The 13,061-nt window shown below is 33.7% G+C and overlaps 1 protein-coding gene across 1 annotated transcript in view; it reads left to right on the plus strand.

Moving 5' to 3' along the window:
* Positions 1 to 13,061, plus strand: part of P5CS (Delta[1]-pyrroline-5-carboxylate synthase) — a 205,535-nt gene that overhangs the window by 78,105 nt on the left and 114,369 nt on the right. Inside the window, exons 5-6 of the mRNA XM_075308092.1 lie at positions 8,399 to 8,566; positions 8,795 to 8,983. Coding sequence (XP_075164207.1) covers positions 8,399 to 8,566; positions 8,795 to 8,983 — 357 coding nt within the window. The remainder of the gene's footprint in view (positions 1 to 8,398; positions 8,567 to 8,794; positions 8,984 to 13,061) is intronic.

Here is a 13,061-nt window from a genome sequence, read left to right on the forward strand (position 1 = left end):
ATCCCTACTTCGACAGAACGCCAAAATGTTTTTTGGTTACATATACTCCAAACCGTTTCGGTAGATTCCTAAAAGATGTACGATATTACATACTACTATATTAAATTTATACTATAAAACTTCAAAGTGTATCTAATTAAAGACTTAAAGTCAAAAAAGAACAGAGCTTCATATAAACGAAATGGACTGTGTTTTTGGATCAAAAATTATTTTTTTTATAGCAAAAATAAAATTTTGTACCAAAAATTTGTTTTGAAATTTTCGAAAACATATTAAAAAAACTCTAACTAAGGAAAAACGTTTTTTCTTTGGGCGTAGAAACAGTAATATGCTTGCTATTTATTATGGTAAACATAAGGACACTGAATACACGCAAAAAAATAATTCTTTCCTCCCAAACAAAATTTTAGACAAACAAAGTTCGTTTCTCATTTGCTTTTCGCTGTAAGGAAGTGTATTTGGAAGAAAAGTATATACTTTTTGTGATAAATGTTTATTCTTTTCCAGGATGTAAAAACAATTTCATAAAGGCTAACTCAAAAAACATTGTTTTCTTGCTAATTGCATTTGCCCTCACATCTTTCTCACACCCACGAGGTTTTTTAGTTCTTAACACCATTTCCTGTAATACCAACAATGTAGAAGAAATTATACGTTTTATACATTTTTAAAATTTTTTTACCTTTCGCCTGGACGGAGAATCGAACCGCGGACCATGCACTTTGTAAGCCAACACACTAACCACTGAGCTATGTACCTGTTATGGTCATCAATAGATAAATATCCATATAATTTATATTTATATAGCATAGCTTGCGGCGCCCACGAACTGAATAAACAAAGTTTATTTAACAGAAACAAACATTTCGTTTGGCACCGTGGAGCAGTGGTTGCTACGTCCGACTTGCATGCCAAGGGTCGTGGGTTCGATCTCTGATTCGACCAAAGTTTTTTTTTTTTTACATATATTCCAGATATGTTCGGAAGATTCCGAAAAAATGTTCAACATTACATTGTAGTATATTAAATTTTGAACTGTAAAATGTGTCTTATTAAAGACCTAAAGTCAGAAAAGAACAGTGTTTGACATAAACGAAATGGACTGTGTTGTTGTTTCAAAAATAACTTTTTTTATTGAAAAAATAAAAACTTTGTAACAAACGAATTTTTTAGTGATAAAAGTTTAAATTTTTTGAAGCAATTCAAATAACTCTAACAAAAGAAAAACGTTTTCGGTACACGTTTTCCAAACGTTTTTTTTTTCTTTGCGTGTATCATTAGTATTTTGATTTTCATTTGCATATATGGCCTGATTAAAATTATCGTTTTCGAAAATAGAATTAGATCTGAAATCCATTAATATCTTCATTTCTCCTGTTCTATTTGACTTCTGTTAAAAATAAATTTTGACTTCTGTTAGAAATAAAACAAACAATTTTCGTGCATATCTAAAATCTTAAGTAACTGATTCTAAATTTAACTTCGGAAATCGTACTACAAAATCTTTGTCTTTACTATAATGCTGTTGGGATTGATTCCGATTCGAAGAAGTAGGCAATTGAAGTAAGGATGGTAAGGATTAAATGTATCCTTACTTAACCTAACCTAAGTAAGGATACATTTAACACATAAATCCCTTTTAAATTTGAGTTTTGCGTACTTGATTCTAGGAAACAAATTGTAATTTATTTGTTTTTTTTTTTCAGCTATAAAGAAAATGCTATGAAAATCCTTTAAAAATTTGTTAAGGATAACTTCCAAATTAGTTAAATTTAGCGTTAGTTTAACTACGGATTTTTTCGGTGTATATTTTTCCAAATAAAGGATAATACATAAGGTTTGACGAAATAACAATCCTAAAACCAGGGACTGTAAATAACTGTTTTCCAGAAAATTTAAACTCAAAAACTCTTCATGTTAGAGTCAACGGAGACTTATTCTGTCATATACCAATAGATTCATCTAGGAAAGCTCTTTCAGAATCTACGGTGATATTAAAAAAACGCTCCCAACTCCAAAGATAACGGTTATTTTTCAACGTAAAAATAAAAGGTCATAAATAAAACTCTTTTGGAGTTTTTTTTCGTTGGAAAATAAAACTCTTTTCAGGAGTTTTATTTTTTCCGTATTAAATAAACTTATATTAATTTTTTTTCTTTTTTTAACAGTTTATGGTTTTATTGAGTCTATCTCACATAAAGTTTGTATTAATTTATTTGTTTAATTTAACGAACATAATTTTTTTCCAAATTTTCAACGGAAAGATTTGAACGCTCAGTACCAATTTAAGAGCAGAGAATGCTCTTTACACGTTTACTTGGGTTGCAGGAACACAGTACAGTTTTTGCCAATATATACAAGTACGGATAATTTACTTTTTTTGCTTCCCAGAACTCAAAAAGAGGTTTATCAATCGACAAGAGCCTTGGCGAAAAGTTATCGATTTCTTCCTCATTATATATCGATTTCTTCCTCATTATCAGTGTCTTCGCTTTCTTGTTCCCTGTCAATATTTAGGGTGTTCAAAAATTGACCCAAAAGCGATATATTCGATTGCGATGGATATGTTACATCAACCATCGCATTGGCTATTATTTATCTGCAAAGAGAAAGAAAAAAAAACAAATAAATAGAATTTTTAGAAAAAGAATTGTTAACCCTTTCGACCCTAAAGTTGCCTGTGGGCAACTTTTTGTGTTTTGAGACTCACTGTCAGCGTTGTTTTTGCTTTTGTTCATAAAACTGTAACGGTATGGAAAGCTACAAGTGTTTTCTTCAAGTTGAATGAAAAATCAGCTAATTTGGTTGTCAACTAGCAAAAAATTTTTCATTAATACGCACGTACCTCAAGAAAAAAATATTTGCGAATTTAAAAAGAGGTTTTTTTCAAAAATTACAACTAAAATGTTGAAAGTTTTTATTAAATCTGTTGTAGTACATGTCAAATAAAATATTTCTGGAAGTCAAATCTTAGAATTGCAATAAAACAACGGATGAGAAATTTTTAAAATTGAAAAGTTGCCTGTGGGCAACTTTGGCCAATTGTGGTAGTAAAATTACATATTTTTGTGGACATAAGACCTGGAGAAAAAAGGCTTGAAAAACAATGATTTTGAAAAAATTTTGAATTTGGCGCTTTATAATACTTTGGTTTTTTAAACCGTCAGTTAAATTGACATGGGTTAAAAAAAAAAAAAAAACACTTTCTTGAGTCACGCGTGAGCCGTGAATGAAATTTAAACGAAACCTCGTGAATGTGCGTGAACGGGATTAAAGAAAAATGTGTGGCGCGTGAGATTGAGTAAAAATCAAATTGTGTTCGTGATTGTGAGTGAGTAAACTTTCTCCGAAATCACGCTCCCGATAAAAATTTACTTTCACGATCCAACCCACGCTCACGATCCAACTCACACTCAAGATAAACTTCACGTTAACGATAAAAATTAATGTTCACGATAAAATTCATGTTCACGATAAAATTCATGTTCACGATAAAATTCACACTCACGGTAAAACAGACACAAAAAGTCACAATCACGAACAAATTCACGTTCACGGTTAAATTCAAGCTCACCGATTTTAATCACCTTTACTTATTTAATCACGCTTAAGATTTCAATAGCGTGAGTCACGAGAAATTTCGTTAATTACCAGAATTTTATTGAGCCACGAAAATTGTCGTGCTCCGAAAATATTCGTGACTCACGAGATTTGTCGTGAATTACGAAAATTACCGTGAATCGTGCGAAAGCGTGAGACATAAACGTTGTTCATGTGTGAGCGTGCGCGAGTATGACTTTTGATTTCGTGACCGTGAATTCCTACCCACATAGTGTGCGTGAGTACAAATTTTCTTCGTGAATGTTTTTGAGCGTGATTTAAATTCCACTCACGCGCTATTGTTCCATCACGCGCGCATCTAAGTATATATTTACTGTAAAATAACAAAAAACTTAACAAAAATCCAATAAAACGTAATACGTCTATCATTAGAAAACAAACTATTTTGTAGTTACAATTGCTCAAAGTTGCCCATAGGCAACATTCTCTACCGCCTAAACGAATGGGCGTGGCGACCCGAAATTGTGGGTAGACGCTTCTTAAATGACTTCAACATGATTAAAAGTAAAAAAAAAAATTAGCGATACCTACAAAAATTCGGGGTCGAAAGGGTTAAGTATGTTAACGACTTACTTGATTCTCAAACTGCAAAATCCGTATCATCACTTCTTTAAGATATGTTCAAGCACACATTAATTGTAATGGCTCCTTCGCTATGCTGCACTGAAGACGCGGATCCAAATATAAGGCTGCAAGCAGTGTTAGATTTTTAGCAGCACATTTTCACGCCATTCTAATATTGTCAACAATTCTGAGCTGGTGGTCTTCGTCTGAATGTCATGCTTCATTTGAAGCCATATTTTATAGAAATCGCTATAAAATAATTGCTCTTCTTGAAGCATTTGTGTGGCGACGTATACAGACTCCAAGAGGGCTAATAAGTCTTCCACACTTTCCCATTCTGACTGACTTAGATTAATCGTGGCAACTTATCGTCTAAAAATGATTTTTATTTTCTGAACAATAAAACTCCAAAAAAGAGTTTTATTTTCTGAAGAAAAAAATAAAACTCCAAAAAAAGAGAATCATTTTCTGAAGGAAAAAATAAAACTCATAAAAAGAGTTTTATTTATGACGTATAAATAAAACTCTATTTCTAACTGTTTCATTCGAGTCTTTATTTTTTTAGTCACAAAACAACGATTGAAACATAACTTTTTTGATAGCACTTATAACCGTTACGGTCCCTGCCTAAAACACTTTTTACCTCGATTTAGTCGGTACACATGTCCCTTTCAAAATACTTTGGCAATTCCTTTAAATTGTCTACATGAATAACTACACGCAAAGAAAAAACGTTTGGAAAACGTGTACCGAAAACGGGTTTCGTTTGTTAGAGTGTTTTGAATTTCTTCGAAAATTTTAAACTTTTATCACCAAAAAAAATCGTTTGTTACAAAATTTTTATTTTTTCAATAAAAAAATATTTTTGAACCAACAACGCAGTCCATTTCGTTTATATCAATCACTATTCTTTTCTGACTTTAAGTCTTTAATAAGACACATTTTATAGTTCATAGTAAAAATTTAATATAGTAGTATGTAATGTTGAACTTCTTTTCGGAATCTTCCGAACATATCTGGAATATATGTAAAAACAAGTATGTACGGCCGTAAGTTCGGCCAGGACGAATCTTATGTAACCTCCACCATGGATTGCGTATACACACAAAGAAATTTTCATTAAAATTGAGCCAACGAAAAAATTTCATTGATATAACGAAACATTTTCATTAATACAATGAAAATATTCGTTAATAGTACAAAAAGTTACGTTGATTAACAGAAAATTCGTTATAATAACGAAAAATTTCGTTGTATTAACGAATTTGTTTCATTGGCTCACTTTTAACGACCCATTTCGTTAATACAACGTAACTTTTTCTATTAGTGTAAACTTCTACGAAAGACTGTCATCTACAATCGAAATACTTGGGTTGTGGTATCTTAAAACTTCTTAACATCGTTTTATAAATTGTGAGTTAGTCCATACGTGGTATATATTAGACAAAAAAGTTATGTATAGTTAAGTCTACAAATAATTACGAATCGATATGGACTTTTTGCACGGTACGTAGAGAGCCAGAATTGAAATATGGGGGTCGCTTATATGGGGGCTATATACAATTATGAACTTGATATGGACCAATGTTTGTGTGATTGGAAATCGCTTTATCTGAGGGATATATATATATATATATATATATATATATATATATATATATATATATATATATATATATATATATATATATATATATATATATATATATATATATATATATATATAACTATAGACCGATATGGCATGGTTGTTAACGACCATATACTATCACAATGTACCAAATTTCAACTGACTCGGATGAAATTTGCTCCTCCAAGAGGCTCCAAAACCAAATCTCGGGAACGGTTTATATGGGGCTATATATATTTATGGACTGATATGGACCACTTTTGGCATGGTTGTTAAATATCATATACGATCACCACGTACCAAATTTCAAGCAGATCGTATGAATTTTGCTTCTCCTAAAGGCACCGGAGGTCAAATCTGGGGATCAGTTTATATGGGAGCTATATATAATTATGGGCTGATAGGAACCAATTCCTGCATGGTTGTTGGATAGCATATACTAACATCACGTACCCAATTTCAACCGAATGGGAAGAATTTTGCTCTTCCAAGGGGCTCTGGAGGTCAAATCTGGGGATCGGTTTATATGGAGCCTATATATAATTATGGACCGATTTCGACCAATTTGTGCATGGGAGTTTGAGGCCATATATTAACACCACGTACCAAATTTCAACTGAATCAGATGAATTTTTTCTTCCAAGACGCTCCGGAGGTCAAATCTGGTGATCGGTTTATATGGGAGCTATATATAATTATGGACCGATGTGTACCAATTTTTGCATGGTTGTTGGAGACCATTTACTAACACCATGTACCAAATTTCAGCCGGATCGGATGAAATTTGGTTCTCTTAAAGGCCTCGCAAACCAAATCGGGGGATCGGTTTATATGGGGGCTATATATAATTATAACCCGATGTGGACCAATTTTTGCATGGTTGTGAGAGACTATATACCAACACCATGTACCAAATTTCAGCCGGATCGGATGAAATTTGGTTCTCTTAAAGGCCTCGCAAACCAAATCGGGGTATCGGTTTATATGGGGGTTATATATAATTATAACCCGATGTGGACCAATTTTTGCATGGTTGTGAGAGAGCATATACTAACACCATGTACCAAATTTCAGGTGGATCGGATGAAATTTGCTTCTCTTAGAGGCCTCGCAAGTCAAATTTTGGGGTCGGTTTATATGGGGGCTATACGTAAAAGTGGACCGATATGGCCCATTTGCAATACCATCCGACCTACATCAATAACAACTACTTGTGCCAAGTTTCAAGTCGATAGCTTTTTCGTTCGGAAGTTAGCGTGATTTCAACAGACGGACGGACGGACATGCTCAGATCGACTCAGAATTTCACCACGACCCAAAATATATATACTTTATGGGGTCTTAGAGCAATATTTCGATGTGTTATAAACGGAATGACAAAGTTAATATACCCTCTATCCTATGGTGGAGGGTATAAAAAAAAAAAACAAAAAAACTTTTTTGGTGGTTGGTCGAAGCAGGGATCGAACTCACTCCTCGTGTCTGTTAAATAAAGTTTGTTTAATCGGCTCGTGGGCCCCGCAAGCTATGCTATATAAATATAATATATATGGATAATTGTCTATTGATGACAGCTATGTAGTCCTTGACTTCTCCGAATGAGTATATTTGCACATTTCTCCCATGTGGGCAAATTGGAGTAGTCAAGCTCTTTATTCCACTTCGCTTTTGTGTCAATATCCACCTTAGACAACACCAAATGTACACGGATGAAAAAGACTGTTTTTCATATGTTTAGCTATAAACATCATATGTTTGGAACACAATATTTTTGAGTGCAAGCATATAATGTTCATAAACTAGCATAACATGTTTGGGACATATATGTTAATATGTTAGAACATATTATGTTTGGGACATAAAATGTTTGTAAATATAATATGCTTGGATGCAAACATATATTAATTTAGAAATAGCCTATAAACATATATGTGTTTAGTAGCTTGGAGCGCTATTTAACCGGGAGCGATATTGAATTAAGTTGGTGGTTGTTGCTTGTTATTACAAAATTAACATTTTATTTTTCCTTGGGCAATTGATCAGCTACTTCTTTGATCCTTACAAACTGTGTGGTCCGCTGTTCGAATCCCCGTCCGGCAAAAGGTAAAATTAAAATAAAAAAATCATAAAATCGAATAATTTCTTCTACATTGTTTGTATTACAGAATAAGGTGCTAAGAACTAAAAAAACCTCGTGGAAGTGAGAAAAATGTGAGGGAAAATGCAATTAGCCAGAAAAGATTGTTTTTTGTTAGTTAGTCTTTATGAAATTGTATTTACGTCCTGGAAAAGAATAAATTTTTATCACAAAAAGTATATACTTTTATTCCAAATAAATTTCCTTACAGCGAAAAGCAAATGAGAAACGAACTTTATTTTTTATCTAAAATTTTGTTTGGGAGGAAAGAATTATTTTTTGCGAGTATGTACTTTCAGTTGGGCATCCGCTTCTCCATGCATCTACACTAATCTAAATAACATCCACTACATTGATTATATGAAAAAATGTGTTCTCAGTCAGGTGCCATTATGTATGCACTAAACATTTGAAATAATGACAAAATTTAATTACCTCTTCCGCAGGTCTTGGTTACTAAGCCCGACTTTTACAATGATGAAACGCGCAACAATTTATTCTGCACCTTGTCGGAGCTAATTAGTCTAAACATTGTGCCTATTATTAATACCAACGATGCCGTTTCACCACCCATGTTCATTGTGGACGATGATCTTCCAGCGGGATCCAAAAAGGTAAGGAGAATTGTTTTGCTCAACTCAAAGCTGTCAAAACAGCATCACACACCACAAACAATGCAGAGTCCTTGCTAATGATGCAATCTCTTAGCAAGGCCAATGAGATGTACATGTGTGTGTGTGTGAGAGAGAGTGTTTGAACTAAGCACTGGCCAATGTCATATGTGGTTGCGGAAGAAACTGGAATTATATTTTTCTAATTCTACTTTTGTTGCGTACATTTAGGGAATTGCCATTAAGGACAACGATAGTTTGTCAGCTATGCTCGCTGCTGAGGTACAGGCAGATTTGCTGATTCTTATGTCGGATGTTGATGGCATCTACAATAAGCCACCGTGGGAAGATGGCGCCAAGTTGATGCACACATACACAACCAACGATAGTCGTAACATTGAATTTGGACAAAAATCCAAGGTAAGTACATAAGTGATAAGACTTCATACAACGCATATACTCTACACCTTTCTCTCTCTCATTGACACATTGGTCGTGTTTTTGATACATAAGTTAAGTTAATATTAAAATAACATTTAAAATTAAAAAAATTAATTCAAAGTCTAAAAAGTGAATTTTATAGGAGGCAAGTTCAAAAATTTTTTTTGAATTTCTCAAAAACCGTATAAGATATAAATTCACTTTTTCGCTCTTAAAATCATGTTTATTGTAGATTTTTTTTAATATGTACGAATTCAAAATAGTGATAATAGGACATGCTAAAAATGACTTAGACCACTTTAGACCGAACAAAGTTTTTTGCCCTTTTTGGATTGGAAATTTTTAAAACTTTAGTCACAGGCTACGTACAATATTAACCAAAACTTTTGATAGAAGTGTCCAATCAATTCGAACTTTTGACAGGATGCAATTCACATCAATCTGAATAAAAAACAACGAACTCCATCAAAAAATGCTAAGTCGACTTAGCGTACTCTGGAATGAGGACATTGATATGAAGATTGATTCTATCCTCGAATGGAATGAAACGTTTGCAACCCTAAAACTACTTTGTGAGCAAAATAAACTCCATTAGTTGCTTTGCTTTTCCATACTATGAACACAATTTTCATTTTAAATCTGACGAATGTGCGAATACGAAAATCGAATACACCCGATTACAAATCGTTTGAATTATGCGAAAATATGTGAAAACCAGAATAGGTCTGTAAATCAAATTACAATGAATAAATTTCGATAGTATAAAATTGTATCATAATAAAGTGGAATGTAGAGTTTTGTTATTATTGGCATTAACTCTTTCGACCCCAACTTTGCTTGTGAGAAACTTCACTTGTTTGAAGATTAACGGTCACAGATGGTCCGAGTAGCAATTTTTTGGGTTTTCTACTGTCAAAAAGTTGTAAACGTCAAAACCGTAAAACGTAAAAAAACGTAGTAAATGTCGAAAATACTTACAGGATTCTTAGATTTGATTTCAAAAACTATTTGTAATATCCTAAGTCATGACAACGGCATTGAAGTATTTTAGAATGTTTTATAATAATATTTTGAAATTTTTACTCAAAAGATATTTGCATAATTTGCAGGCTGAAAAACGCCTGAGTGTAACGCGTTTTCAAATTGTTGAAACTGTGAAAATTGTTATGGCAAAAATCGTATGTAGGTACAACGTGTGGTCATTTTTAGTTGATAACTTTGATAATGTACGCATCTTAGCCAGAGAGTCAAACTACAACAAAAGATTCACACAAGAGATGCTACATATCATAAGGGAGCCACCGTGGTGCAATGGTTAGCATGCCCGCCTTGCATACACAAGGTCGTGGGTTCGATTCCTGCTACGACCGAACACCAAAAAGTTTTTCAGCGGTGGATTATCCCACCTCAGTAATGCTGGTGACATTTCTGAGGGTTTCAAAGCTTCTCTAAGTGGTTTCACTGGAATGTGGAACGCCGTTCGGACTCGGCTATAAAAAGGAGGTCCCTTGTCATTGAGCTTAACATGGAATCGGGCAGCACTCAGTGATAAGAGAGAAGTTCACCACTGTGGTATCACAATGGACTGAATAGTCTAAGTGAGCCTGATACATCGGGCTGCCACATAACCTAACCTAACCTATCCTGCATATCACAAATACACCTTCTGAAAAGAGAATCAACTACAAAGCCGACATCGAAGGAAATGCTAAAAGCTATAGACAACTCATAGAGAAGAGAAAGAACATGAAACGAACACAAAAAACACATAGAAGAAAGCAGTGCAGTATAGACTTTTGACAAGAGTAGTGCAACTACTGTAGAATAAGTTAATTGTGTTGTAAACATCGTTTTATGTGAGTGATCGTTTACATGTACTTATAAACTAAAATTATTTTCTTTTACATTAATCTGTTCTGTGATATTTACATGGTTAAATTATTTACCTATTTTTGTAGTGTACATCCCAATGAAGATTCAATTGAAGCAATTGCGAAATATCGGAAAGAAAAAATAAAGTAAATTATTGCTATAAAAACAACAAAGAAATTACCTCGAGCTTGATTAGTTACTGATTTACATAAGATTGTTTGCTACTTTTAAATTTTTTTGGGGTTTAGGAACGGTTTCTAGTGAAAAGTAGCAAAAGTAGTAACTAGTAGTACGTAAAGGAACACAACTACTAAGTATTTTACGAAGGTTAGCATTTTCTTTGAATAAAAATACATTTTTATACCCTAAACCACATAGTGGTCAGGGTATAATAAGTTTGATCGGCCAAAAAATGTGCCTACCAGAAATATTGATTTTAGACCCCATAAAATATATACCGATCGACTCAGAATCACCTCCTGAGTCGATCTAGCGCTTGATGCCAGTCCGTCCGTCCGTCTGTCCATGTATTTGTTGTTCACAGGATTCCGGTCGCAATTATTAACCGATTTTGATAAAATTTGGTACAGGGAGTTTTTTGGGCACAAGGAATTTTGAATTTGGAAGAAATCGGATCAAATTTAGATATAGCTCCCATATATATGTATCGCCCGATTTCGACAAATGGGGTCACGTTGCGCGTTTTTTCGAACGGATCGTCACCAAATTTGGCAAAATGTTATCTTTTCCATCGCCCTTCAAGCCTGAAAAATTTCATCCAAATCGGTTCTGATTTAGATATAGTTCTCATATATATGTATCGCCCGATTTTCCCAAATTTGGCCATAGAACCCTTATTTATTAACCGATCTTACTAAAAGTTGGCTAGATCCAGTCCTCTATAGTACTAACTATATGTGCAAAATTTCATCGAAATCGGTTTAAATTTAGATATAGCTCCCATATATGTATCGCCCGATTTTGAAAAATTCGCCCTTATAACCTTATGTTTGACTATACAGGCCTCGTTTCGTAACTGATCTTACTCAAATCTTGCACAACGTAACCTTTTGTAGTATTAAACAAACCCGCAAAAAATTATGCAAATTGGTTCAGATTTAGATATAGCTTCCATATATATGCATCGCTCGATTTTCCCAAATTTGGCCATAGTACTCTTATTTATTAACCAATGTTACTCAAATTTCAAATTTTGATGTACTAGCCGATCGTACTTATACGTACTTGTAGCTTTTCTCTTTTTTAATAATGGGCTCAATATTAGTGGGATACTAGCTCCGTAGGCGCAATATCAACACAGCCAGTGTTGCTAGAAGTAGGGGAAATTCCCTATATGTAGGGTTTTACTAATATTTAGCGTCTTGTAGGGACGTAGGGCCACAATGTAGGACATTTTCACTCAACACAGTTTGTAATAATTTTTACATTTTGGTGGCTCTAGAGGAGGAAATTAGAAGCCGGCAAGGCTTGATCTTTAACAATGTGTGGTATGTATGGGAAAGTAGGGAACTTTTTTTGTCCTTGTAGGGTTAACCGAACATTTTCCCTGGCAACATTGACTATGAGCTATAGTCAGATTGACACAAAGCACCCATAGACATGTATCCCTTAATTTTCTTAAATATGCAACTGCGGTTTATCTCCCAGACCTATATGTTACCCCACAAATGCTTATGATTACTAATTCTGTAAGGGTGGTTTAGGGTATGATATAGTCGGCCCCGCCCGACTTTCTACTTTACTTACTTGTTTATAATGAAAATGCATTGGTAATTACAAAAATTTCAAAAAGAGGTACGAAATAAACTTTTCTAAAAACGTATACTGTATAAATTCCTATATTGTCAAAAACTAAGTATTTTACGAAAGTTTACGACGTTTTTGACGTATGGTCATAAGCGTAGGAAGGCCTCTGGGGAGGGGGCTTAGACCCCCCAGAAAAATTTTAGCCCCCCAGAATTTGAAAACCTATTTACGATTTTACATTTTTATAAAAATTAAACAAGTATATACTCGTACAACGCACAAAGTTTCACTAAAGACTTTCATGCACAATCGAATTACTTGGGTTGTGGTAGAAGTCTGATATTTATGAAATAAAGCTGTGATTGAACTTATGCTTTAGTTGAATAAAAAATAGTAATTGATATTAAAACTATTCTTT

The sequence above is a fragment of the Haematobia irritans genome, chromosome 4 (assembly GCF_050003625.1).
Source record: "Haematobia irritans isolate KBUSLIRL chromosome 4, ASM5000362v1, whole genome shotgun sequence".
Taxonomy (NCBI): Eukaryota; Metazoa; Arthropoda; class Insecta; order Diptera; family Muscidae; genus Haematobia; species Haematobia irritans.